At 42.1% G+C, this 24,843-nt stretch overlaps 1 protein-coding gene across 9 annotated transcripts in view; it reads right to left on the bottom strand.

Annotated features, from left to right (window-relative positions):
• The window catches only part of CACNA1D (calcium voltage-gated channel subunit alpha1 D), a 252,174-nt gene that overhangs the window by 78,783 nt on the left and 148,548 nt on the right, over window positions 1-24,843 (bottom strand). For 7 of the 9 annotated variants that reach the window (XM_075287149.1, XM_075287141.1, XM_075287143.1 and 4 more), the window contains 10 exons: window positions 22,835-22,995; window positions 21,249-21,474; window positions 20,956-21,163; window positions 16,337-16,457; window positions 15,378-15,492; window positions 11,406-11,475; window positions 9,966-10,014; window positions 9,613-9,745; window positions 8,469-8,598; window positions 3,664-3,723 (listed from right to left, as the gene is read on the bottom strand). In XM_075287149.1, coding sequence (XP_075143250.1) covers window positions 3,664-3,723; window positions 8,469-8,598; window positions 9,613-9,745; window positions 9,966-10,014; window positions 11,406-11,475; window positions 15,378-15,492; window positions 16,337-16,457; window positions 20,956-21,163; window positions 21,249-21,474; window positions 22,835-22,995 — 1,273 coding nt within the window. Of the gene's footprint in view, window positions 1-3,532; window positions 3,593-3,663; window positions 3,724-8,468; window positions 8,599-9,612; window positions 9,746-9,965; window positions 10,015-11,405; window positions 11,476-15,377; window positions 15,493-16,336; window positions 16,458-20,955; window positions 21,164-21,248; window positions 21,475-22,834; window positions 22,996-24,843 lie in introns of all 9 variants that reach the window. The other 2 variants (XM_075287142.1, XM_075287146.1) reach the window with 1 other exon arrangement.

The raw sequence follows: 24,843 nt of genomic DNA, 5'->3' as shown, positions 1-24,843 counted from the left end.
CTCCAAAAAGGATATTCCCATTTCAGACAGTGATGTTGCCAGGGTACTCCACCATTTTCTAATTGGTGCGGGTTTGAGGGATTGAAAAATGAGGGCATTCCTAATGACACACAATTTTTGATAGAAATACCCAATTAACTGTGGTTTTATATTAGAATTACTGAGTTATCTGAAAGTGGAAAGAAATGTAAAGGCTTACGCACAAAGTAGTGAATATGAAATTCTGCTCTGCTACATCTGCAATGTTACGTCTTTGACTATTTGCTGTAACATGTTCTATTCTTCCATGCATGACACATAGGACACTACTGATAAAACGTAAGTAGCGCAGTTTCCACAATAACCAATCAGATTGCAGCTTGAATCTTCCCAGCCTAGGCTGCAGGAGAACAGTAGTCACCTGGCTTGTTCCTATGGGCATTTCATTTGAGACCTGACCTGTTTCACTTCTATTACCAGAAAATGAATAAGCTGAGACATAACACACTCAAGCAAGTGTAAAGAGCATTGCCTTGCCACTCCAATACATGAGAGCTCGTGTCACACAACAGTAAGGCTCATGCGATCAAGCTAGAAAAGAGAAATGTAAGCAAAATGTGTACAAAGTCCATGTCAGTACTGTCACCAGCTGCTCCATGCATGCTACAGGGTCCCACCGAACCGACACCACAGACCTCCTCCCAATGATTGTTATAATATGGTATACGTAATAATAGTGAAGGGAAACAAGAGATTAAAGGGGATCTCCAGAACCACAAAACTGATGGGCTATCTATAGGATAAGCTGTAAATATCATAGCTGTGACTTCAGGTGACTTAGGGGACCAAGGTGTTTGGCGGCCCTTTGTATTTTCACTTGAAAGGGACTGAGCTATAGCAATGAAAGGAAAGCTAATGGGTGGTGGTCCCAGGACTTGCACCTACACACCAGTCGATGGAGTATCCTAAGCAGAGGACATCAGTTTTGTTATTCTGGAAACCCATTTTAAAACTACAAATCTACATATAACTGGACATACAAGGTGCAGACAAGGGTCAGACAAGTCTAAGATACTGTATACATTAAGATACACAGTAGCAGGTGTTATCCTAGCCTGAATGCTGCTCTATGACATTCATGTGGCATAGCTACTCTATACTGCATGTTTTGCTTGTCCTTTTTTTGACTTGTATTACAGCGGCTGTGCTACACAAATCGCCATGACTGATGCGACAAGCTACTTTGATAGCGTAGCATATAGGTGTTAACGTTATCTCCTGTTACATCTGTACATTTACGGTCACATTTTCTCCCTACATTTGGCTGTACACTGCCTGTAATAAACACGCTGCAGCACATGGCGCAGCCGGACGTCTCTCCTGTGCCTTATCCGTGTCTGTGGCTCAGCTAAATCTTCACATCACTTTGGTATTGTCAGTGCTTGTCAAAATGTGAGACGGGTCTCACTGGTGAAGTCCCCTATAGTTCCTGATGTGGCATGGAATAGTTTTAAACATTAAATGTCGCCCCTCGATATGAATATATTATAAACATACAGAAGCATTACCCAGCGAAATCCCCCGCTAACCTAAGGGTGCGAGCCACATCCCTGTCCCTACTTCCTGTGGGATGGGAGAAAGCCTTTGCTCTTAGACTCTTCTAGCACTATCTTATCTCCACTGAAATCTAAAGTATCGGGCTGTGTATTAAGGCTGATATATGACCCCATACACATTAGAGGGTTGGCAGGTTCAGTTGTCTTACATCTGCATGTGTATGGCCAGCTAAGGGCTCCACACCAATATCCTAGACTGATAGACTGATAACAGTAGAAAGAAGGAATCCATAGATGACATACAGAGTAACAAACCACCAAAGACCACTATACAAGTATAATATATAAAAAGATAAAACCCCGTATTTTAGTCTGGGCTATAGATTCGGTGGGAATGTTGTGCTGTTGAGATAGATGCAGCCATGTAGTGTATCACCCCAAAAAGTCACACCGCTTCCAAAAACAAACGTCTCTTGGTTGTTATGTGCAGACTGAGCGCGCTCCATTCAGACAAAACCCACACAGAAACCCGTATTTAAATCAGCAGTAAAGTAATGGAATACTTTTTGGTCATTATTCTGTTATTGTACTGTTTAAAGGGATCTTCTACCGGCAAACTTTTAGAACATGGGGACTCCCCATGGTAGCCAAAGATGTAGCCACAAATATGCATTAAGTATGGAAATAGCCTTGTGAATCACTTTAATTTGGGATTTTTTTTTTGAAATTTTAAATCTGACAACTGTATAAAATGACAATGTTAAAACATGGGTGGTGGCATTACACAAAGGGTTCATATATTCCATGTATTACACCTTTGTATAGCCTCCAGGTTCTACAGAGATGTAATATAGCACCCATGTACTGTAAGTCTATGGGGAGTCATTGCAAATTGCATCATGTTCAGATTGCACTGCCTAAAGGGGATAATATCTGTACCAAAGAGCACCATAGGGTACGGAGGTATCATACAACTGCACACTGAGTATCTATGTAGTATGGCAGTGTACAGAAGAATGACAGGGTTAAAACCTTCCCCTTGTACAGTCACTTCTACTGGCTCATCCCTGCGGCTCTCTACCTCCAGCTCTTGTATTGTAGACAGTCTGTATGTAATGCTATCGGCCATCTGTTGGTGAACATTACATGGGAGATCTCACTACTTGCCAGCAGGTGGCAGCCAGCATTACAGAGAGCAGTGCAGTAATGGAGGAATTGGGGAGGAGAGGTTCACAGCTCTCACGCTTCCACATGCTACTGTCCAGAGCAGTCCTGTACTACTAAAGGGAATCTGTCGCCAGAATCCAGCATATCATCCCAGCCCTGCAGATACATAGATTGATTCAGGCCACCCTAACCTAACAGTGTTTTTCCCTTGTGAATCGTGGCCTCCATTGCCAAGATATCACTGGTTCTGCCAACATACAAATGAGCACTTTGGAACAATGAGGGTGTGGCTGATGCTCCAAAAAGGTAAGTGGTAACACCCTTGTTGCTCCAAACAGCTGATCTGCATATTGACAAGAATCATCATATCGACAATTCACAAGGGGAAACACCATTTGATTACGATGACCCCAACCTATCTATCTGCAGGGTTGGGTGGATACGATGGGGTCTGGAGACAGACTCCCTTTAATCATGAAAGCAAACCATCAAAGAAGAGGAGTGTATTTATTTTGGGCATTCTGATGCAGTTTCTCTGGCCTGGTCTCGCTCTTGTTTTGTATTCTTTGTTTTTCGTTTTGTGTTTATTTAAAAAAAAGATGTGTATTTATATATTTGCGTGTGTGATTGTATGTATATATTTGTGTACGTGTAGGTCACAGTATATAGATGTATTCATGTTCATCCCCATGCGCCATATGTATGAAAATCCCCAACATTTCCTAAAATAAGTGCAGATACATTTCACATTTTTACTTTTGCATGTGTTAATGGACGAGAACGGTATTTTACGACTGATTTAAATACGGTTTTCACACAAACCAGGTTACCTTCAATACGATCTCAAATGTAAACATACTAGTGAAGACATAATCTGCATATCCTAGCACCTGGGGGTACAGAAGAGTCATAGGTTATGTAAAGCAGAATTGGGAACAGCAAAACTTCAACTTTCATTTACCTTTAAGAAGATTTCAACTGTAAAGATTCCTGTGAAAGCATAGTCAAAGTAACCAAGAATCTGCAAGGTACAAGAGGACAGTGAGAAGGCTGCGTAATGGTAGGGATGAACTGGTGCAGGGTCTAGGAAGGCCTATCCTTCATCAGCAAGGGGTGCACTTGGTCCCTAAATCATCCCTGACATGCTTCGTGTTACATCTGAATGTCAGGGATTCCTCAGTCAATGTCATGGTCACTGGACGACTGACTGATAGGTCATGTAAAATGGGACAAATAAAATAGGGGATGTACATGATCAGAAAAAAACCCAACATGTTGTGTTTTGAAATAAAATGGGATACGGAGTTCCATGTGCAGATCCGTATCATATACATATTATGCCCATGTATCCGAATTTTATCTAAATTGGATCCATGAATCAAACTGGTTCTTATTATAGGGTCAGTGGGCAGTTTTGCTCTTGCAGAGTAGGTACCACATGGACACAAATGACACTCATGTAAATTAACCCTTACCTTACCTGCAGAATCCAATCAGACTTTTTTATTGTATGTAAATAAAGATCATTCATTGTGCGATATATCTGATATACTTTATGTTTCACCTCCCTGACATCTTCATTGTTTGACCTTCGCTGTTGCATGCATATATATATGTCCTGCACAGATCTGCTCGATCCCTAGAGCGTCAGTCTTTACTGAGGTTTCCAGAGTTCTGTTTAGCATTGAGTTAGCTTCCAATCTACCAGTCTAATAGTTTTACGTGAGGAGCAAGAAAGAAATGAATGACAGAACTCAGAACCACAGAACGACTGAATTTATCTATTGTAACAAGATGTGAACTTATGCAGAATGTTTCCATTCAAAGACAGCAAGCAGAAATCTTTATGCGATTTTCTATGACACTTGGTTAATCTCCCACCTCCTTCCTTGCTTGCTAACAACACAGGCCTTCTGGAGAGGGGAGGCCTCTACAAGTTCTTGCCACCTTAGCATTAGACCCCCCTCTCTTCAGGGATCCCATACCAGCTGAATGTAAAGAGTATACAATAAGTATGGTTTTGTTATAACGATATATATAGCAAATAATACATTATTCTAGTCCTATCATATCCTTGAAAGTAATTCAAAAATACTGCAAATGAACTAAAGAATTAACTATACAAAATAAACAGAGTGAAATGAAACAAAAATAATGCAAACAAATATGTAGCTCAATCGCTTGCATTCAATTAAAGGTGAAATAGGAATTGAGTGCCATTCTTCCTGTAAACTCTAGGTGTCACTATCTCACCACATTCCAATTTTAACCTGCAATAATCTGAATAAAACACTACAGGCGGATTTATCAAGACCGATGCTGCAGGCACTGGTCTCTCTCAAGCGTGGACTAAGATGTGACCGATTTCTTATAGTAGACAGGATAAGTGTCTGATCACAAGGAGTTTGAACGCAGGGTACCCAAGTACTGACTGTTTCTAAGTCACTATCACAGTAGTGTACATGTATGAGCACAGCTCTATTCACCTCTATAAACCGACGATAAATAGACGAGTACAGGGGATAGGTATTGTTAAGGAACATGGCATCTTAATTTGTCATTTTTTTTCTGTCCAACTGCAAGGCAAGCAAATCTACAATTGCTATAAACAGATTTGTGCTACAATTTACACTTGTTTTAAGGTAAAAACATCAGGCAGCGGAGGTTTTGCCCCATCCTATTAAGCCCCACTCAGTTTTGGGGGAAGTGTCAAGAAAGGTGGAAATCTCCCCCGCCAAAAAAATAACAATAATAATCTTTAAAAATCACAGCTTTTTATGTCTCAAATTGCTACTTTTACTCAAGAAATCAGACAATAAATTCCCCCTATAAGGTGTATCTAAGGGTATGAATTTCATTGGATTCCACCAATCCCTTTAATTTTCAAAAAAATTATAAAAAAAAAGAATAATATAATACTTAGCGTCAGATAAAATCCCTCTGTACGGCATTTTACGGGAATTTTCAAAGTCCATTTCCCGCTGTACTGTACTACTGAATGTCTGTGTCCCTGGGAGCTGCAGCCTATGGAGATCTGACAAAGGTCAGAGCAGCTATTTCTGACAAAATCAAACCAGAATGCAGAGTGCTTAGTTAAGCAGCAGGGGCAGGCTCAGTGTGCCAGCGAAATGAAGTGGTAATGACACATGGCACAGCGTTGGCGCTGTGTGCCGTGCGGGACACATGGATTTCACGTTGCAAATATATGGCAGGAGAGAGAGGCTCCAAAATTGTATGCGAGTTGTGAAAGGTCAAACTCTGAATGCTTTTATGACTACTTTAAAGAGAGTTTCTGATCTTATGTAAGTAAAGATGAAGAACTGTACAATTAGAATATATCTGATGCTTCTAGCTCTGTTTGCTGTCAGTGGATAGGAACAATTCTATGTCTAAGGCTGACCATTCATACTGACCTAGTAGGTCTGAGATTACTAGAACTCAATGCAGGTTAGAGGATCCTCTGTGAGCAAAGTACATCAGCAGCAGTGTCTCGGAGGAGGTAAAATGTACAGTAATGGGGTTGTCACATTATGGACACAGGAGAGTGGATAAGTGTCTGATCACTGGAGGCCCAAGGCTAGGTGCCCCCAGTGACCAGGAGGACAGGACACTGAAAGTCCTAAAGTCTCCTTGTAAATGAAGCACCACTGCACTTATGTGACCGGCGATCCATTCACTTCCATGAAGCTGCAGGAGCTGTCATATTACTTTCCATGCAGCCCCGCAGAAGCCAATGGAGTGCTGGTCATTCAATCTCCATTTACAAGGAGGCTTTAGAGGGACTTTTGGATCCCCTTCCTCCTGATCACTGGGGAACCCGACATTCAGGACCCAGCAATTGGACACTTATCCCCCATCCTGTGTTCATAACAGCACAATCCCTTTAAATACATGTTAAAGGGACTGTGCCACCACTTAAAAAGGAAGTATTAAACTCAATATGCATTTCAGAGTGACTTTGTAAAGTATTGCAATAAAAAAAAATCCTCATAGAAATATTGCAGTTATCTGCTTGCATAAGCACATCCTAGTGTTCAAAATTGTATAGGTCTTCGCACCTCATTCTAGTGAGGCTCTGTTAGTCCTATGCATGTCCAGTAGAATACAGTACAGCTTCTGCTGTTTCCTCAACAATGGATATCATTTAGGCTGGACATAAGACTATTCTCTGTTTCTGACTAAGTAAGGGGAAAAGCTATTAGATAACCTCACCACTCCACACTCCTCTGTACTGAACAACGACTATTCTCTCTGTCCCTGATGAGGGGAAGAATAGCTGGAAGTGGTGATGTACTTAGGTTATAGCTTTTCACTCACTTCATCTACCTTTTACTGTTATAATTGCTGCTGCCCATGCTGGTCTCTCTCTTTGTGAGAAGCAGAGGACAGTCTATGTCCAGCCTAAACAATATCCCTGCTTCTTATACTGAAGATACAACAGAAGCTGTACTGTATTCTACTGGGTATGCATTAATAACAGAGCCCCACCAAAAATGACATGCACAGATATATAAATTTTTAACACAAGGGGGTGTTGTTACCAACACATAATTGTAACATTGCTACAAGGAAAAGTTTGCTATAATAACAATACAAAGATACACTAAAGCACAGATTTAGTTTACGTATTTCCAATTGTATTCATTGAACAACTTCTTTAAATACATTGCAGCCCAATATTAGGCCATGCTCAAACATTCAGAATCTCTTAGGCATGGATTCTTCACCTGAATGTTTATACAAGCAAATAACTGAGGCACTTCACACCTCATGCACATGCAGTAGAAAAACTCGGAATAATGACTTCAGCGTGTAAATTACTGCCGTGGATTCAATGGTGGTAATTTACATACAGATTCCTTGAAAACAAATGATCAAGCATGTTGAAATTCAGCATGTCCACTCCTTTTTTCCCTAACTGGGTTTAGACAGTTTTTTGAGCCGGATTTTGATGCGGAATCCGCCTCAGAATTCGGCTAAAAAAGCCCACCTCCCATTGACGTCAATGGGAGGCGTTCACTTTTTTTTCCCGCGAGCAGCACAAAACTGCGGAAAAGAAGTGACCTGCACTTTCATGTCGCAGATTCAGCGGCAGAATCCGCCACAGAGTCCGTGGCAAGAACACTCCCTCCCGACTAGGCCCATTCATTTGGGCCTAATTCGGAGCAGAATGCCGCAACTGGATGCCGATGCACTGCAGCAGGATCCAGTCGCAGCTAGCTGTTTTTTGGACTGGATTCTAAGGCAGCCTCTGCGTCAAAATCCAGCCCAAAAAGCCCCATCTGAGCCCAGCCTAATATAAACCGAGTAGCATGTTGGTTTATTATCCACCTAGTGTAGCTGCCATTAGGTGCGACCACACCCCTGGGGTAAGTCGAACTGAAACTAGAAATAAAGAATCTCTGTTACCTGCAGATTTTGTAATGGATTTTGCTGAAGACTTGTGGTGGATTTTACCCTTTGCATTGCAAAAAAATTAAATCCACTGTGGTAATCTCCAAAAAGGTGTTATAGATTTACAATCCACACTGCTTGTCAATTTCTGTGCAAATTTGTTTCGGCAGTGTCATTTTGGCGAGCCCTCCACTATACTGTTACTGTCATATAGTTCAAATATTCCGCCTGCAAATCTGAATGAACCCCTCTTCTGGGGTATCTAAGGGGTATCTAATGTCTTATTAGATACAATGAAAGTGATTTTTCGATTAGAGGAGCACATTAATATAGAAGTTAGATGCTTAGACTGGTAGCACTGATCATACTTACTATATTCCGGAAGGAATGGCTGCGGATGGGATCTTCAGCTGCTAGTGAGGCGCTGCTCAACATGATAAACACGAGGATGAGGTTGGTGAAGATGTGATGGTTAATAAGCTTGTGACAGCCCACACGAATCCTGCATAGAAAACATAGAAAAAAATATTACGGATGTGTAAATTCATCTATACAATACTTGTATCTAAAATCTCTGACCAAAGCTATAACCGTTCAGTCTGAAGGTTTTTATGGTGCACAACAGGACTGCTGGGACAGCAACAGCAACCACAAATGTTGTATAAAATGCCTTATAATGTATTCATAGAAAATGTAAAAAAAAAAAAAAAAATACTATTGGTTCCAATTATTTATTGCCTTTACCCTGATGGTTTAGTTTTAATGTATGGAATATATTGTGTAGAACCTGACCAATATCTAAATGAGTGCTTACACATACTGTCTATTATCCAAGCCAGAATGGGTGTGAATGTCGACTACACTTATGTGTGTATATGAATAGAAGCTATCATTTATTATATGTCGCTCCCCACCCCTCCCCTAGTTTTCTTTATAGGTGAACTTCAGCCAATTTTTATGGACCTCATTACCATCCATAACATGGCAATGGTTGGAGTTGCATATGACCATTACATCACTAGGCCTACTGCAAAGCAGCACACCACCCTCCGAAAGAGTGAAGGCACAACGAACGAGGCTAAGTGAACTTTGAGGTCACATGCTCCTCCATCCTCCACCAAGGCATGGACAGTAACACCTTCTATACAAACCAAGGAGCCGACAGAACAAGGGTAGGGCCACTCCGCCAATAAAGAAAAGGGTGTATTTCTCCCCAAACTCCCATACACATGTGCACTTGGCCAGGACAAAGGTGCATGTCTTGGCAGGGTGGGGAGGGGAATAAGGTGCTATGAGACACCTCTGCCAGCAGCTTATCTCCCCTGAAATCAAAGGGATAAGCAGCTGAAATTCAACATAACCCATCCTTCTTTCCCCCTGACATAATGCATAACAGGAGATTCATATACACAAGATAGTCGGCCGGTTACTCCAGGAACAGCGGCTTCAGTGTGAGAAGATCCAGAATAGGTAGAAGTACTAGTACAAGACATCTATACAGGATATTTATAATTACGGGTTGGTGTTGCTGAAAATAAAGAAGGCGCTGCCCTCCGGAATTGGAGTTATCTTTTCTTTCATGTTTAGCTCAGACATCCGACGTGGACGTGGACCTGCTGGTACTTCTGGTTCATCTTCATCCTCCTCATCTACAAAACAAAACATCGTAAGTACTAATAGACTTAACAAACACAAATAGATGGCTTAGACCTCCAAAGATTTACCACCATTCTAGCACCTGAACTTCATTCGCAGGGAGGCTTCAGGGGAACCTTTGGGTGGTCCCAGCAATCTGACACTTATTCCCTACCCTGTGGTAGAAGTGTTTGAAATGACAAGACATAGAGCAACGGCACCCAGGAAAGTTACCTGGCTCAGTATGTTCCTTGTCTTCTTCTGCTTCTTCATCAACGGCAACCTAGAGAAGACAGATCAGCATTTATATAGCGACTATTATTATATATTGCCATTATTATATATCATTATATAGTGACTATTATTATACCATCACTGCAATTTCCAGCCAGAAGATGAATGAGAAAAATAAGTATTGCTTGTGAGTAAGGAGCTGAACTTAGAATAAAATTTATAAATCTAGTAAATGAATTTGGCATAAAATAGAAAGCAATTCCATTAGGTTACAAATGCGATGCAAAGTATAATATTACTGTTTATATTAAAGGGATTGGTCACGTTCGGAGCAATACAGAGGGAAATGTTACTTTCATGCATAATAAAAAGTTATACTATTTTCCAATATACTTTCTATATCACTTCCTCAGTTTTCTAGACCTCTGCTTGCTCTCAATGGATAATAGGTTGAGACTACAATGGAGTGGTGTAAATCGGGTGTGTCATGGATCCAGTAGGTGGCGCTGCCTCATCTCTGGGATTGTTAGCTGAGCGGAAGCCTGCCAGCCCATCACAGCTAACACACCCAGAGACGCTGCACTTTCCAGAGGCTAACTATGTCTCCCCTATATGTAACCCTAACCTGCCTAGTTTCAAGTGGATACAGCAGGTGGTACTTCATGCTAACAGCCACAGAAGACAGCGCCACCTACTGGATCCACAATATACTATGCAGCACCTGAGTTTACCCACATTCCTCACGGTTTTCTAGATCTCTGCTTTCTGTCATTCACTCTACTTACTGTCAGTGGATGTAAATCAGTCCATGGTCATGTGATCAGCACACAGGTGCACAGCTCGTTACCAGGCAGATGTCTGATTACTGTGCTGTGACTGTAATGAGCCATGCACCTGTGTGTACATCACATGACTATAGACAGTATATCACATGACCACGAACTATTCATCACATGACCATGAACTATTCATCACATGACCATGAACTATTCATCACATGACCATTCATCACATGATCATGAACTATACATCACATGACCATGAACTATTCATCACATGACCACGAACTATTCATCACATGACCATTCATCACATGACCACAAACTATTCATCACATGACCATTCATCACATGACCACGAACTATTCATCACATGACCACGAACTATTCATCACATGACCATGAACTATACATCACATGACCATGAACTATTCATCACATGACCATGAACTATTTATCACATGACCACAGACTATGCATCACATGACCACGAACTGAAGGGTTGTGATCTGGGGTCCGAAAGGATATTCTTATGTATAAGGTTTATGTTCGCCAGGACCAAATCTGTAAAAGGAACTGGAGTATTACATAGAGCATTCGGGTGAACAGTTTCATCTGTGGAAGTTCTGCTTTACTTCCACCAGTAATAAGTTATTATCACCTTTGCCTCAATCGCTTTCTTCCGATCATTCTCCCCTTTATCTCCGTCCTTGTTCTCCAAACTTTCTTTCCTAAAATTATGAGAAGAAGAAATATTGAAGACATTATGTGCACTTTTAGTATCACAATGGACAACCTCTATATACAGGACAAGGCGGGCATGCCCCAGGGACTGTGGTGCCTACCCCATGGGGTACACATACCACAGGTTGAAAACGTTTGCTCTATACAGTGCATTTTTGATGGGTCAAACCTGCTGACAGTCTCCCTTTATTGCTATGCCTTTTGTAGTCGCAGCCTCTACATCCGTTTTCAGGACACCTTTCATGTTATATTGCTTTCCTGTACTGTTTCTGATCTCAGTGATTCAGCTGCCAGTGACTACTGTAGTTCTCTGTCTCCTACAGAATATCATGTACTGAGATGCTACAAATACTGTGGGGCCTACAGAGTGTTCAACTCTCGCACCCACTGTAAAAGTGGGGATATCCGGGCACCCTTTCCAAAATGCACAAAGCGCGTATGAACTGCGTGCAGTATTAACAATCAATATTGGCCGCAGGACTCCTGTAGTACACATTTACACATTGATTTCCATGACACAGTCATAGTCGTAGCAGATAAAAATAGAGATTGCTATAAATGCAACTCCCTCTGAGTGTGTAAGCAATTAGTAAATTAATGATAATTATTATAATCATCTATTGAGACACGGGGGGGGGGGGGCGTCATTTTTCCTCTCGGGTTTCAAGAACCGACTGTTAGAAGGAACAGGTATTTATTTACTGGTCTCCCATAGTCCAAAACTGAATGTGGAACCTGCTTAATACCATTATTCCCGCCTGGGGATCAGGGGCAATGGAATAAGCAGAGCAGCTCATTTACACGCTGGTTCTAAGCTGTGTAATTCCTATCAAGCGCAGCAGTGTACAGCCCCACTGAGTCTCTGAAGAGATTACCTGCGGCTCAGGGAGATAACATGCACTGTGTAAGGTCACAGCTGGGGAGGAGGGGGCCACCATTCTAATCGTGTCACTAAAAAATTACAGTATGTGGCTCTACAAACTTTCTACAGGAGAAAGCTCACAAGTTATCGGTAATACTACTTTCACTCTTTATTGTGTTGGTTATACCGAAAATGATTAATCCTCTATTCATAGGATAGGGGGTGGTTTACTCCCATTGATAATATACTTGTAATGGATGTAGCCCCCACTCTGGGGGGCGCGTCTGAGTCCACTGCTGCTACATTCGCAGAGTTAAACGCCCCCCAAGTTTTCCGGACCAGTGGGGTCTCAGCAATTGCAACAGCTATGGAAAGAGGATAAATCATTTTCATGGCATAACCCTTTAATTATATTACACATAGAGGTGGAACTTAAAGGGATTTTTCCATAACTGGGGTCCCCACAGATCACAAAAACAAGGGAGTTTTGTCCAGAACTTGAGCTATCTCCTGTGATCCTACTGAAGTGAGCAGTGTGGGGGCATGTCTGTACCACAACTGCTCATTCCAGAATAGAGGGGAAAACTTTCCAATTCTCAAGATTGGTGGGGGTCGCAATAGTCAGACCCCCACCAATCTGCAACGTATTCCTTATTCTCTATCCTGGATCCAAATGTTTAAGGGGTTGTTTAGGTTTAAAAACACATGACTGTTCTTTTCCATAAATAGCGCCACACCTGTCCACAGGTTGTGTTTAGTATTGCAGCTCAGCACCATGCACTTCAAAGGAACTATGCTTCAGTGCCAGAAACAAATCAAGAAGAGGTTTGTTGCTGTTTTCGAAAGAGCAGAACAACTGTTTCTAATTTTCGACAACCCTCTGAAAAACAGAGCTACCACTAAACCATCAGGTAAGAGGTTATGGGTAACTTTTTACATCTGCACTGGCCTGCTGTTTACGGATTGCAATGTAATGAATGACAAAGTCTCTTACCTGGCACATCCTTCACTTTATTGGGCCACTGAACGGCTGGTCATGGGATTAGGAGAGTGACCTACCAATTTACACACCAGCGAGAAGTCACTACTCCAATGTAGTGTATGTCTACAAGTGCCTGGATGTTTTGCTCTCATAGACTTACAAAGAAAACTGAACAGCTGGCTGGTGTGTGAACCGACACATTAGTCTCCTGATCATATGACCAATTGGGGGACCCATTCAGTGACTCAATGAAGTAGTGAGGGACATTGCAGTATGCCCAGTACTAAAGCGCTTCAAAATAAGAAATAAAAAATAAAATTATATATATATATATATATATATATATACAGTCCTATGAAAAAGTTTGGGCACCCCTATTAATCTTAATCATTTTTAGTTCTAAATATTTTGGTGTTTGCAACAGCCATTTCAGTTTGATATATCTAATAACTGATGGACACAGTAATATTTCAGGATTGAAATGAGGTTTATTGTACTAACAGAAAATGCGCAATATGCATTAAACCAAAATTTGACCGGTGCAAAAATATGGGCACCTCAACAGAAAATTGACATTAATATTTAGTACATCCTCCTTTTGCAAACATAACAGCCTCTAGTCGCTTCCTGTAGCTTTTAATCAGTTCCTGGATCCTGGATGAAGGTATTTTGGACCATTTCTTTCTACAAAACAATTCAAGTTCAGTTAAGTTTGATGGTCGCCGAACATGGACAGCCCGCTCTCAAATGATCTGAAAACAAAGATTGTTCAACATAGTTGTTCAGGGGAAGGATACAAAACGTTGTCTCAGAGATTTAACCTGTCAGTTTCCACTGTGAGGAACATAGTAAGGAAATGGAAGACCACAGGGACAGTTCTTGTTAAGCCCAGAAGTGGCAGGCCAAGAAAAATATCAGAAAGGCAGAGAAGAAGAATGGTGAGAACAGTCAAGGACAATCCACAGACCACCTCCAAAGAGCTGCAGCATCATCTTACTGCAGATGGTGTCACTGTGCATCAGTCAGCAATACAGCGCACTTTGCACAAATAGAAGCTGTATGGGAGAGTGATGAGAAAGAAGCCGTTTCTGCACGTACGCCACAAATAGAGTTGCCTGAGGTATGAAAAAGCACATTTGGACAAGGCAGCTTCATTTTGGAAACAAAAATTGAGTTGTTTGGTTATAAAAAAAAGGCGTTATGCATGGCGTCCAAAAAGAAACAGCATTCCAAGAAAAACACATGCTACCCACTGTAAAATTTGGTGGAGGTTCCATCATGCTTTGGGGCTGTGTGGCCAATGCCGGCATCAGGAATCTTGTTAAAGTTGAGGGTCGCATGGATTCCACTCAGTATCAGCAGATTCTTGAGAATAATGTTCAAGAATCAGTGACGAAGTTGAAGTTACGCCGGGGATGGATATTTCAGCAAGACAATGATCCAAAACACCGCTCCAAATCCTCAGGCATTCATGCAGAGGAACAATTACAATGTTCTGGAATGGCCATCCCAGTCCCCAGACCTGAATATCATTGAACATCTGTGGGATGATTTGAAGCGGGCTGTCCATGCTCGGCGACCATCTAACTTAACTGAACTTGAATTGTTTGTCCAAAATACCTTTATCCAGGAACTGATTAAAAGCTACAGGAAGCGACTAGAGGCTGTTATCTTTGCAAAAGGAGGATCTACTAAATATTAATGTCACTTTTCTGTTGAGGTGCCCATACTTTTGCACCGGTCAAATTTTGGTTTAATGCATATTGCACATTTTCTGTTAGTACAATAAACCTCATTTCAATCCTGAAATATTACTGTGTCCATCAGTTATTAGATATATCAAACTGAAATGGCTGTTGCAAATACCAAAATATTTAGAACTAAAAATGATTAAGATTAATAGGGGTGCCCAAACTTTTTCATAGGACTGTATATATTTGATACAGTCTGTGTTCCTATCGCAATAAAATTTAAACAATTAATTATATGAACCCCAATAGTGCTAATAAAAATAACCCCACTATTATACAGGAATATTGCTGTACCTTGCGCTCTTTTTCTTCTCCTTTTCCTCCGCAGCTTCTTTCTGGGCCGTGTTCAAACTCTCCGCATCTGCCAGATTATCCACAGCAATGGCCAAGAAGACATTTAGTAGAATATCTGTCGTGTGTGAATTCAGGAAACCAACTGCTCCATGCACAGCTTGTTTTTCTGAGTCATCCACCATTGACAGCTTCTGTCAGTAACATAGGAAATCACCGAAGACACAGCACGTTGTCATCTTCTGTGATGTCCTTGGTCTTACATTTCAGAATGTGCTGAGAAGCTGGATGTGCCCCCCACCATTGTGTTTGTTTTACTTTAAATTCACACTAGCATGCCCCTGGTAATTCAGGGGCCTAGAACAACGGATAGGTGGACCACAAAAAAAGTGGTTGCACATGGAGTCCGAGGGACCCCACTGGCAATAATGGGGTCTATTGGATGTCCATAAAGCAGAAGAAAAAGTTCTTTGTGCAGGACTTTTTAGGCTGAGTTCAGACGGGGTATTTTGGTCCGGAATTTGACAGGGAGGCCGCTTCAGATTCTGGACCAAAAAACTGGTAGCCACGACTGGATGCTGGTGCAGTGGTATCCAGTCACAGCATTCCACTCCGGATTAGGCCCAAATGAATGAGCCTAGTTGGGAGGGAGTGTCTTCAGGCGGACGTCAGCGGCTGAACCGACCGCGGAATCCGCCTGAAGAAAGGGCAGGTCGCTTCTTTTTTTCCGTGAGCGGGAACAAACCGCTGGCTGAAAAAAGAAACGACTGGCACCCATTGCACTCTCCCACTGACATACATACTTGGTTTGACTGTATAGGTTTTTTTTTTCCTTTTTGTGATGAATCAGACTTCTATAGCACTTAAAGTCATGCACAGTGCCGGAGCCAGTCAGCATGAGGGCTCACCTCCGCTGCCCTTGCTGACAGACTCCCTTTAAGCCCTCATAAAAGAAAGGATACAGTTACCACAGATAAACAGAATGATGAAGTAGACACACACAATCATTCCTGAAGAAGACGGCCCGCCATATGCCATAATCCCATCATACATCACAGCATTCCAGTCTTCGCCTGTTAGGATCTAAAAGAGAAGGTTGTGCAGTCAGATTTCAGATTATCAATGAGGAATCATAGTAATATAATTTATAGAATTTAGTTATTAGACCTGATAATTCTCAACAACTATGATGAGTTCTAGACCATGAAATGATATGGAGCATGCCAATGGGAATGCCATCCTAGAATACATACACCTCGGTCAACGCTGTAACTGTGGCCTTTCTAGATCTCACATATATTTCAAACATTTCCCAAAAATGCATATATTTTGGAAAGAGAATAAAACTAACCACTGGATGTAAAAAGAATATGAGCACCCTGGAACATCGTGTACTATGTAGGTTTAAAATTTAGTGAATAATTTTTTAAAGGGGTTTTCCCTATAAGCAACATCTCCTATCCCTAGGATATAGGTGAGTGTCCAATTTCCGGGGGTCCCCTTTGTAAATGGAATGACAGTGCACATGTGTGACCAGCGCTCTGCTAAAAGTATATAAGGAATACGGTTGCTCTCGCTGTGATCATGAGCAGACTTTGATCTGTGCTCAGCCTGACGCTCCATCAGAACAGGAAATTGTAGCCTTGTTCTTGGCATTGGTGGGGATTGCAGTGGTCAGATATCCACCGCTAATGAAGTTATCCCCTCTCCTATTGATAGGGATAGCCTCATAAGCTTGTAAAATCCTTTTCAAAGGGTATTCCACTCTTGCACATTTAAGGCATATCCACAAATATTGCCATAAATGTCTCTGACAGTTGTGGGTCCCTTCACTCCATCCACTGCTTTCAAGCAGAGAATGAATGGAGAGCTGGGTGTACAGTATATACACAACTCGATGCATTCGAAATGAAGGGAGTCCCGGCCACCTCACCAGTCACCCCTTTATGAAATGTCATAAATGGTTATTGTAGCTATACCCCTTTAATGTGTATGTGAACTGGGTATGCCAGATTTTTATCTTTTACGGTACTTTGATATCTACGGTATGCAGGGGATTTGGAACTCTATATTGGAAAAAATAAAGATTAAAATATTGTTAAAATATTCCCTTAAAAGTGTCCACACACAAGTCGTAGACTATCAAATTGTCATTGTAACATAATACTATTGCATCATCAGAAATGGAACGTCACACAAAAGGTTGTGCTTCAAAAATCTTTCAGTGTTTTATTAAGTGTTTCAAGTAGAGCTTTAGGTGAAACGTTTTTCGGTACGTACAAGTACCTTCATCAGACTCTACATACAGAAAAAATAAATAGAAATACAATCATGTGAGGAGAAGTGCACATAATTTACAACATATACAACTTATATACATTTCAAGGCCCAGATGTGAAAAGGCAGGGAATACGATGGTAGATTTCCGATGTTCTAGAGTCAATGTAATACAGGCAGAACTAAGTGACAGGTAGTGAGGTATGCAAAAAATGGGCCCCTACGCTCACACCACCATTACAACTCCTACCGCAACCCTCTTACCACTACCATAATAATATTGCAATGATTAATTCCCATTCTGTTTTAAGAGGAGAGGGGTCTGAGCATGTACAGATGTAACTGTTACACTTGCCGTACACAAGATAGTCATTATACAATCCTTTGTACAAAAGCTATGTTGCCTGGTCTTCCCATACACATGCATGCTTGGCCCAGCCCAGCAGTGTATGTGTACGGTATGGGAGAGGGGAGGAAGCCTATGGCGGTGACTACAGGATCTGGCTATTGCAATCCAACCACCCAATCCTTATCTAATCTCAGGGGTAATCGAGATGCCCCAATACACATACATGGTCTGTCGCTCCCATTGGAATCAGTCGGTTTTGCCAATATTCTGTTTAGGGCCAAAAGTTTATCTCTATTTTTTCAATGACTTTTAGGCTAAAATACCATGCTGCAGCAAATTATCAGACATTGCTTCATCAGTATATGCAGATTATGTGACATAACTAAGTCAACCAAGGAAAACTAATCTAACAATAAAGTGGCGGCGGCGGCGTGATTGTGCGTTTCCGTGCAATTATCCCGTCTTATCTGAAAGAAGTGTAAATGGAAAGCTTTGTACGACAGGTTACAAGCCGCACACAAAAACCAAGCTCGGATTCATTGATCACATGCGGTAAACAACACATAATAGCACTTAATGAATCTCAGGCAGTCAAGTTCTGTCTCCCTCTAAATAAACATGGCAATAGTACAATGGCTATAAAAAAGTAACAGCTATTTGATAGTCATCCTCATTCACGGGATACAAATGCCTCTAAAAATACACAATGAGAAAAGAAAAGACAAAAGGAAATTATTTACCAGCTCTACAAAGTCCTTAGTGTGGATTTAATGGGAAAGTAGAAAACTTTGGCATTGCAGTGATGAATGGCTGTATGGTGCGTCACATAAATAAATCGTGGCCGAATCTAGGGGGTCTGCTGCCTGAGATGGAACCTGATATAGCACCCCCTACTGCTAAGAGGTGCCCATATACATTAGATCAATGTAGGCCTTACTTGAAGATTTCTGCGAGACCTACCAAGTATCTAATGCCTATGGGGTTGTCCTTTGTTGTCAGAGGTGTCTGGTGTCAGCTGTTTCCCCCGATAGATAGTTCGTAGCTCATAATACTATTGTCTCAAACAGACGTAGTACCGCTGCCTAAATAGCTGTTACGGCTCAGTATTCATCTGGAATAGGGATACAGGACACAAAGATGTGTTCAAGTCCTTCACCCAGCGCTGCTTTTTGACCTGTTATTGGTCAATGTGAACCCAAACTAAGCCTGCATTCACACAACTTAGTATCACCAGTGAAACTCTTTCCATTGTTGGCCAAATTTCCCTGGCCTGAACAATATGTGGCAGTGGGGCTCCTAGTATTATAGTTATCTATGATGCTTGGAGTCCCTGACTGACTGCTACATACTGTCCCATAGAGATTATAGTACAGGACAGTATATTGCTGGGAGGCAGGGCGTTCCAACACCATAGATAACTATGCTACTAGGAGTCCCATTCCCAGCATATTGTTCAAGCCAGTCATGTGAATGCGGGGTTAGAAAAAAAGCCAGCCAAACCTGCTGATTTAGGCGATAGCAGCCAACTATGTTATGGTTGGGAAATATCTGGCTTGTTGAATTATATCTTTGCTATCCCTGAAAATAAGATGCCTCCTAAGGTGTCTGGTAGCAGCTTAGGGTAAGTTCACACTGGGTTTTTCAGACCGGTATTTGACGCGGAGGCCGCCTCAGGTTCCGGTCCAAAATACAGTAGCTGCAACTGCATGCTGGTGCAGTATACCGGCATCCAGTCGCGCACTCCGCTCCGGATTAGGCCCAAATGAATGGGCCTAGTCGGGAGGAGGGAGTGTCTTCAGGCAGATGGCCTGAGGTGAATCCACCTGAAGAATGAGCATGTCGCTTCTTTTTTCCAGGAGCCGGAACAAATGGCTCCCGGAAAAAAAGAACTGACCGGCTCCCATTGATTTAAAAGGGAGTCTTCTTTTTGGTCAGGATTTTGAGTTGGATATGGCCTCAAAATCCTGACCAAAAAACTCTGTGTGAACTTACCCTTACTCTTCTCTCCCCACTGAAAACACATGCACACTTGGCTGAGCTGAATAAGTTTTTGGTGAAATCAAAAAAACGAGTTGTGAGACAACAGAGTATTGGACGGACTGCTAGAGAACGTGTATGGTGGACACCTTTACTGACATTAGTTTATAGACTGTCACAATCTAGAAAGAACTAGCATAAATAATAAAGGAGTTTTATGGGACATCTTAAATATTAATGATCTATTCTTACACAAGTGAGATCAGCTGGTTTATGAAGCGGCAATAAGTGGGTAACGGTTCATTCACATCTGCATTTGGATTCCGTCCGGGGGGGATCCACATGGGGACCCCCCCAAACGGAATACCAAACGCAATTGCAAGCGCTGGTGCAGTAAAAGCACACGGACCCCATAGACTATAATGGGATCCATGAGATTACTGCCAGATCTCCGCAGGCATCATATGGACAGGAAAGTAGTTCACCATCTACTTAACTGTCTGCATAATTCGTGTGGGCAGCGCGCAGCAAGCACATGGACCCCATTATAGTCTATGGGGTTCGTGTGCTTTTACAGCACAGCGCTTGCAATTCCATTTGTATTCCGGTCAGGGGATCTCCATGCAGACCTTCCCCGACGGAATACAAAAGCAGATGTGAACCAAGAATGAGCACTGTGGCCTTTTCACTGAACCCCAAGCACAGCATTGTACTCATCATATGGGCTGTCCTTGGTATTGCAGTTTAGCCCCATCGGGGTACTGGGCTGCCGCTGTACCATGTGACTGATGAACATGACATCATTGGACACAGGATAGAGGCTGCACTGCTCATAAGCACTGTAGCCCTTTCAAGCTTTTCATCAGTGGGGGTCCTGGGTCTTGAATCCCCGCTGATCACATATTGATGTCTTATAGCGGTGACTTAGGATAGGTCATCAATATATAAATCCCAGAAATCCCTGGAAATTCTACATACCTGGAATACCGTCAGGAGAGACTGCGGGAAGTTATCAAAGGTGCTCCTTTTTGTCTGCGTTTCATCGAAGTTAAACTTGCCCCCAAATAGTTGCATTCCAAGTAAAGAGAAAATGATGATGAAGAGGAAAAGGAGGAGCAATAAGGAAGCAATGGATTTCATAGAGTTTAAGAGTGATGCTACAAGATTGCTGAGGGAAGCCCAGTGCCTGGAAACAAAATAAGGGGCACATTAGCAGATGAATAGCAGGCAAACCTGGAGAAGACATAGGATCAGCACCACCATCAGGTTACCTGGTTACTTTAAAGATTCGCAAGAGTCGGACACATCGAAACACAGAAATCCCCAGTGGTGACATGATCTCCAGCTCCACCAGGATGGTTTCAGTGATACCTCCACACACCACAAAGCAGTCAAACCGATTGAAAAGGGAGACAAAGTAAGCTTGAAGGCCCAGGCTGTACATCTTTACTAACATCTCACAGGTGAAACAAGCCAAGAGGACTTTATTAGCGATATCTGCAACACAGAAACTTAATAGTTACTAGCAACAAGATGACACTGCTGGTTAAATTCAGACTTCGCAGCAAGATGGAAAGCAAGATGTTGTAGACTTAGCAGTTAGGATTGTTTGTGTGTTATGCTGCCATCTAGTGGCCAATATAGAAACTGAGAAATATTTCAGAAAGAATTTTATATGCAGTCACAAGTATAAAACTTTCTTACATCACTTTTATATAACAAAAGCGATCTAATAATGTGACAGATTGATCAAAAAGCATTAGAAACTGATAAACCTGTAGCAATTTTAGGCTCAGGCTCCACGTTGCGGAAACGCAGCTTTTTCTGTTGCAGATTTTGCTGCCAAAGTCAAAAATGGCTACAAAAGGAATGTGAAATATATAGGAAGCTTTTATACTTTTTCTTTCTGCTCAATACACTCCTGGCTTTGGCTCAAAAAACCGCAACAACAAAAAAAGCTGCGTTTCCGCAACGTGGGGCCTCAGCCTCAGTTTGTCTAATCTAGGTTCTCACTAACCATTGGACAATATCAGTAAATGTGCCCTGTTCTTTCAGTAATTCTTTACTAAGGCAGGTCTCCTCACTTTAGTCAAGTCAAGTATAGCAATGTATACAGTGCTAGAACTATTGAAGGATGCGACCACATGATATAACATAACGGTGTATGACAATCATGGTTATAGCATGTTCATAGGTGACTGGTGTCAGGAGGGCAGAGAAAGAATATTAGTACCAACAGGTCTATGCTTTTTATGAGCCAAAGCCCAGTGCTGCAGCGAACAGCAGCTCTGGAGAAGCCCCCCACTCATTCAGATGGTCAGCATGTAATGCTACAGTAGAAATGTGTGGGTATTAAACCTGGGGGACCCCAATATCCTTTCAGATGGATAGCATGTAAAGAGAAAAAAAACACCATGGATCATCAAAATGGTGTAAACCATGTATTTACATGCAGTCATTTCCACTATGTCTTACTAAAGGGATCAGCAACCTTTGACACTCCAGCTATTGTGAAACACTTCCCAGTACATTTACTGTTCTTTACCCACAGAAGCCACTGAAGCATGCTGGGAGTTGTAGTTTCACAACAGCTGGAGCGCCAAAAGTTGCTCATCCCAGCCATACTACATAATCCAGCTATAATACTATAGATTATTATTCAACCTAAAAGAATAAATCAAACTGATCATATAAATTCATGTACCTCTTGTATTGCAACTTTGTTTTTGCCGCCCTATTATGTGTTTTACCGCCATTTCCGTCTCTGGCAGTAATCTTTACCTTGGTTTGTTTGTTTACTGTTTATTTGAAAATTTCTATAAAAATCACACACACACAAAAAAATAAATTCCTGTACCTTGTATTTGAGTCAACCACATGGGCTGATCGTAGTGCTCGGACGAGATAGTCAGAGTGTTAAGAAAGACCAAGATGATAACCAGCCAGTAAAATGAGACCGATTTCACTGCCGCTCTGCACCTTCTCCGATTGAACCGGTTCCACCGACGCCAGCGTCGACTGTTGGATAACATTTATCATTAGACTGACATTCACAATAATTGACAAATAGATAAATTACATTCCAAATGACAACATAAACCTATTATGGGTAACATACAAGTATTCACAGTAGTATTGTTCAGTGGTATTGATGCAGCACAGCGATCAGACCTTCCAGGCATGTTAATAGATGAGTGGCACAGGGTGGCATATACTATACCACATACGCTAAGTGTCCACCTTGGAGTTACATATAAATCTGACCATAAATTGGTGGACTACGCCAATAGGGACCACAATGCCCACCCCCAGTAGGCAGAGAGTGTTCATGCCAATAGAGTGTTGTCCTGCCACCCACCCAAGCATGCACAACTATATGGAAGTTGGGGAGGGGGGGGGGGGGCATAATTGCTGAAAAAGAAAAGGTTTTGGCAAACAGCTAGCATAGGCTTTTAGCACACTGCATTGTACAGCATCTGTCCCAGGTTTCCATCAGGAGGCAATCTCTGCAAAAACTTCAAGAATATGTATTTAAAGAATTACACCCATAGGTGCCCATGTTATTAAAAAGAAATGTATGGAATAGCAAAGACAAATATAGTGAATGTCGCTTCTTAAAAGCAAGTCTCTGAGCTGGTCTTCTATGACAACAGGGCAAAAGGACAGGGGTTTCCATGTAAAGAGTTCATGTCAATTTCATTAAATGTGTGTATTCTTCATAAAATAACTATACTGGAGAGTCGTTTCTTAGTTCCCCTGTTCTAGTAATTTATGAATACATTGACAACTACTATCCCCATACCATTCCTAGTCCCCTGGTATAGGCAGTGTGTCTGTTACCACTGCACAATGATGTCCTTCTCCCCACTAGTGGTCTTGTGTGCACAGCGCCACAGTCCTCCATGGCTGGCATAACGTTGCCTGGTCAGCCCACACGGGCCAACCACCCAGACAACACCCCTCTTGCAGGTCTCCTACCAGATCTCTTCTCTGGTGAAGGAAAGGAGACACTATCTGGAGACGGTGGCGCCTTCACTGCAGGCTTCTTTACTGGGATGCAGATTGCACACAATGGAGATACAGCAGCGGAACGGCAGACAACAAGCAGGTCTCTGGGCCTTGGCGACAGACACTGTGCTTCTGCTCACATGGAGAAAGCCACACTTGCGTTGTAGAACCTGCGTCACCACTAAGCCGGAGGGTGCCCTGGTTCTGATGTTTCAGGGTCACTGATGTGCGTCTTTACATCCAGTTGGCCAGGCCTTGCATGCAGAACTCTGAGCAGCTGCTGTTTCTTTCTAACAAACTGCACAGGCTCCATCTTCCTTCCCAGTACAGGTAATGAGTCTTAAAATATTTGTCCAGGAATTTTTGCAGCTCATAGAGGAGGTCGAGGATGGTGAAACAGAAAAAAAAAAAAAAAAAATCAAACTCGCCTGTCTCTGGCCTTCCTGTGTCCAATCCGTGGCCTCAGTGGTCATGTGCAGCGCAGGACACTGGAGCTCTGGGAACAGGCGAGTATGATTTTTTTTTGATTTTTTAATGTTTCAGCTTCCCGGCCTCCTCAATGAATTGTTAAATTCCTGGACAACCTCTTTGAATACAAAGCTCCTTCCCGACAATAGGTAGCCTTGGTAAACCCTGACACCAGTGAACTGCACTGCAGGAGAGCAACAGACAGCTTCTCTAGTGGTGCAATTCAGGCGGGATCACACGGGGTTTCTTGGTCCAGAATTTGAGGCGGCCTCCGCGTCAAATTCCGGTCTAAAATACCCCGTGTGAACCTGGCCTTAGGCACAACTCTGTTCCCCCTATTAAGGTTTCGGCAATGTCTGCTCAATGACCTGCACCAGCTAAACTGACACG

The sequence above is a fragment of the Leptodactylus fuscus genome, chromosome 9, assembly GCF_031893055.1.
Source record: "Leptodactylus fuscus isolate aLepFus1 chromosome 9, aLepFus1.hap2, whole genome shotgun sequence".
Taxonomy (NCBI): domain Eukaryota; kingdom Metazoa; phylum Chordata; class Amphibia; order Anura; family Leptodactylidae; genus Leptodactylus; species Leptodactylus fuscus.
The sequence above is the reverse complement of the archived record's forward strand: the minus strand, read 5'-3'. Positions and strand labels throughout refer to the sequence as shown.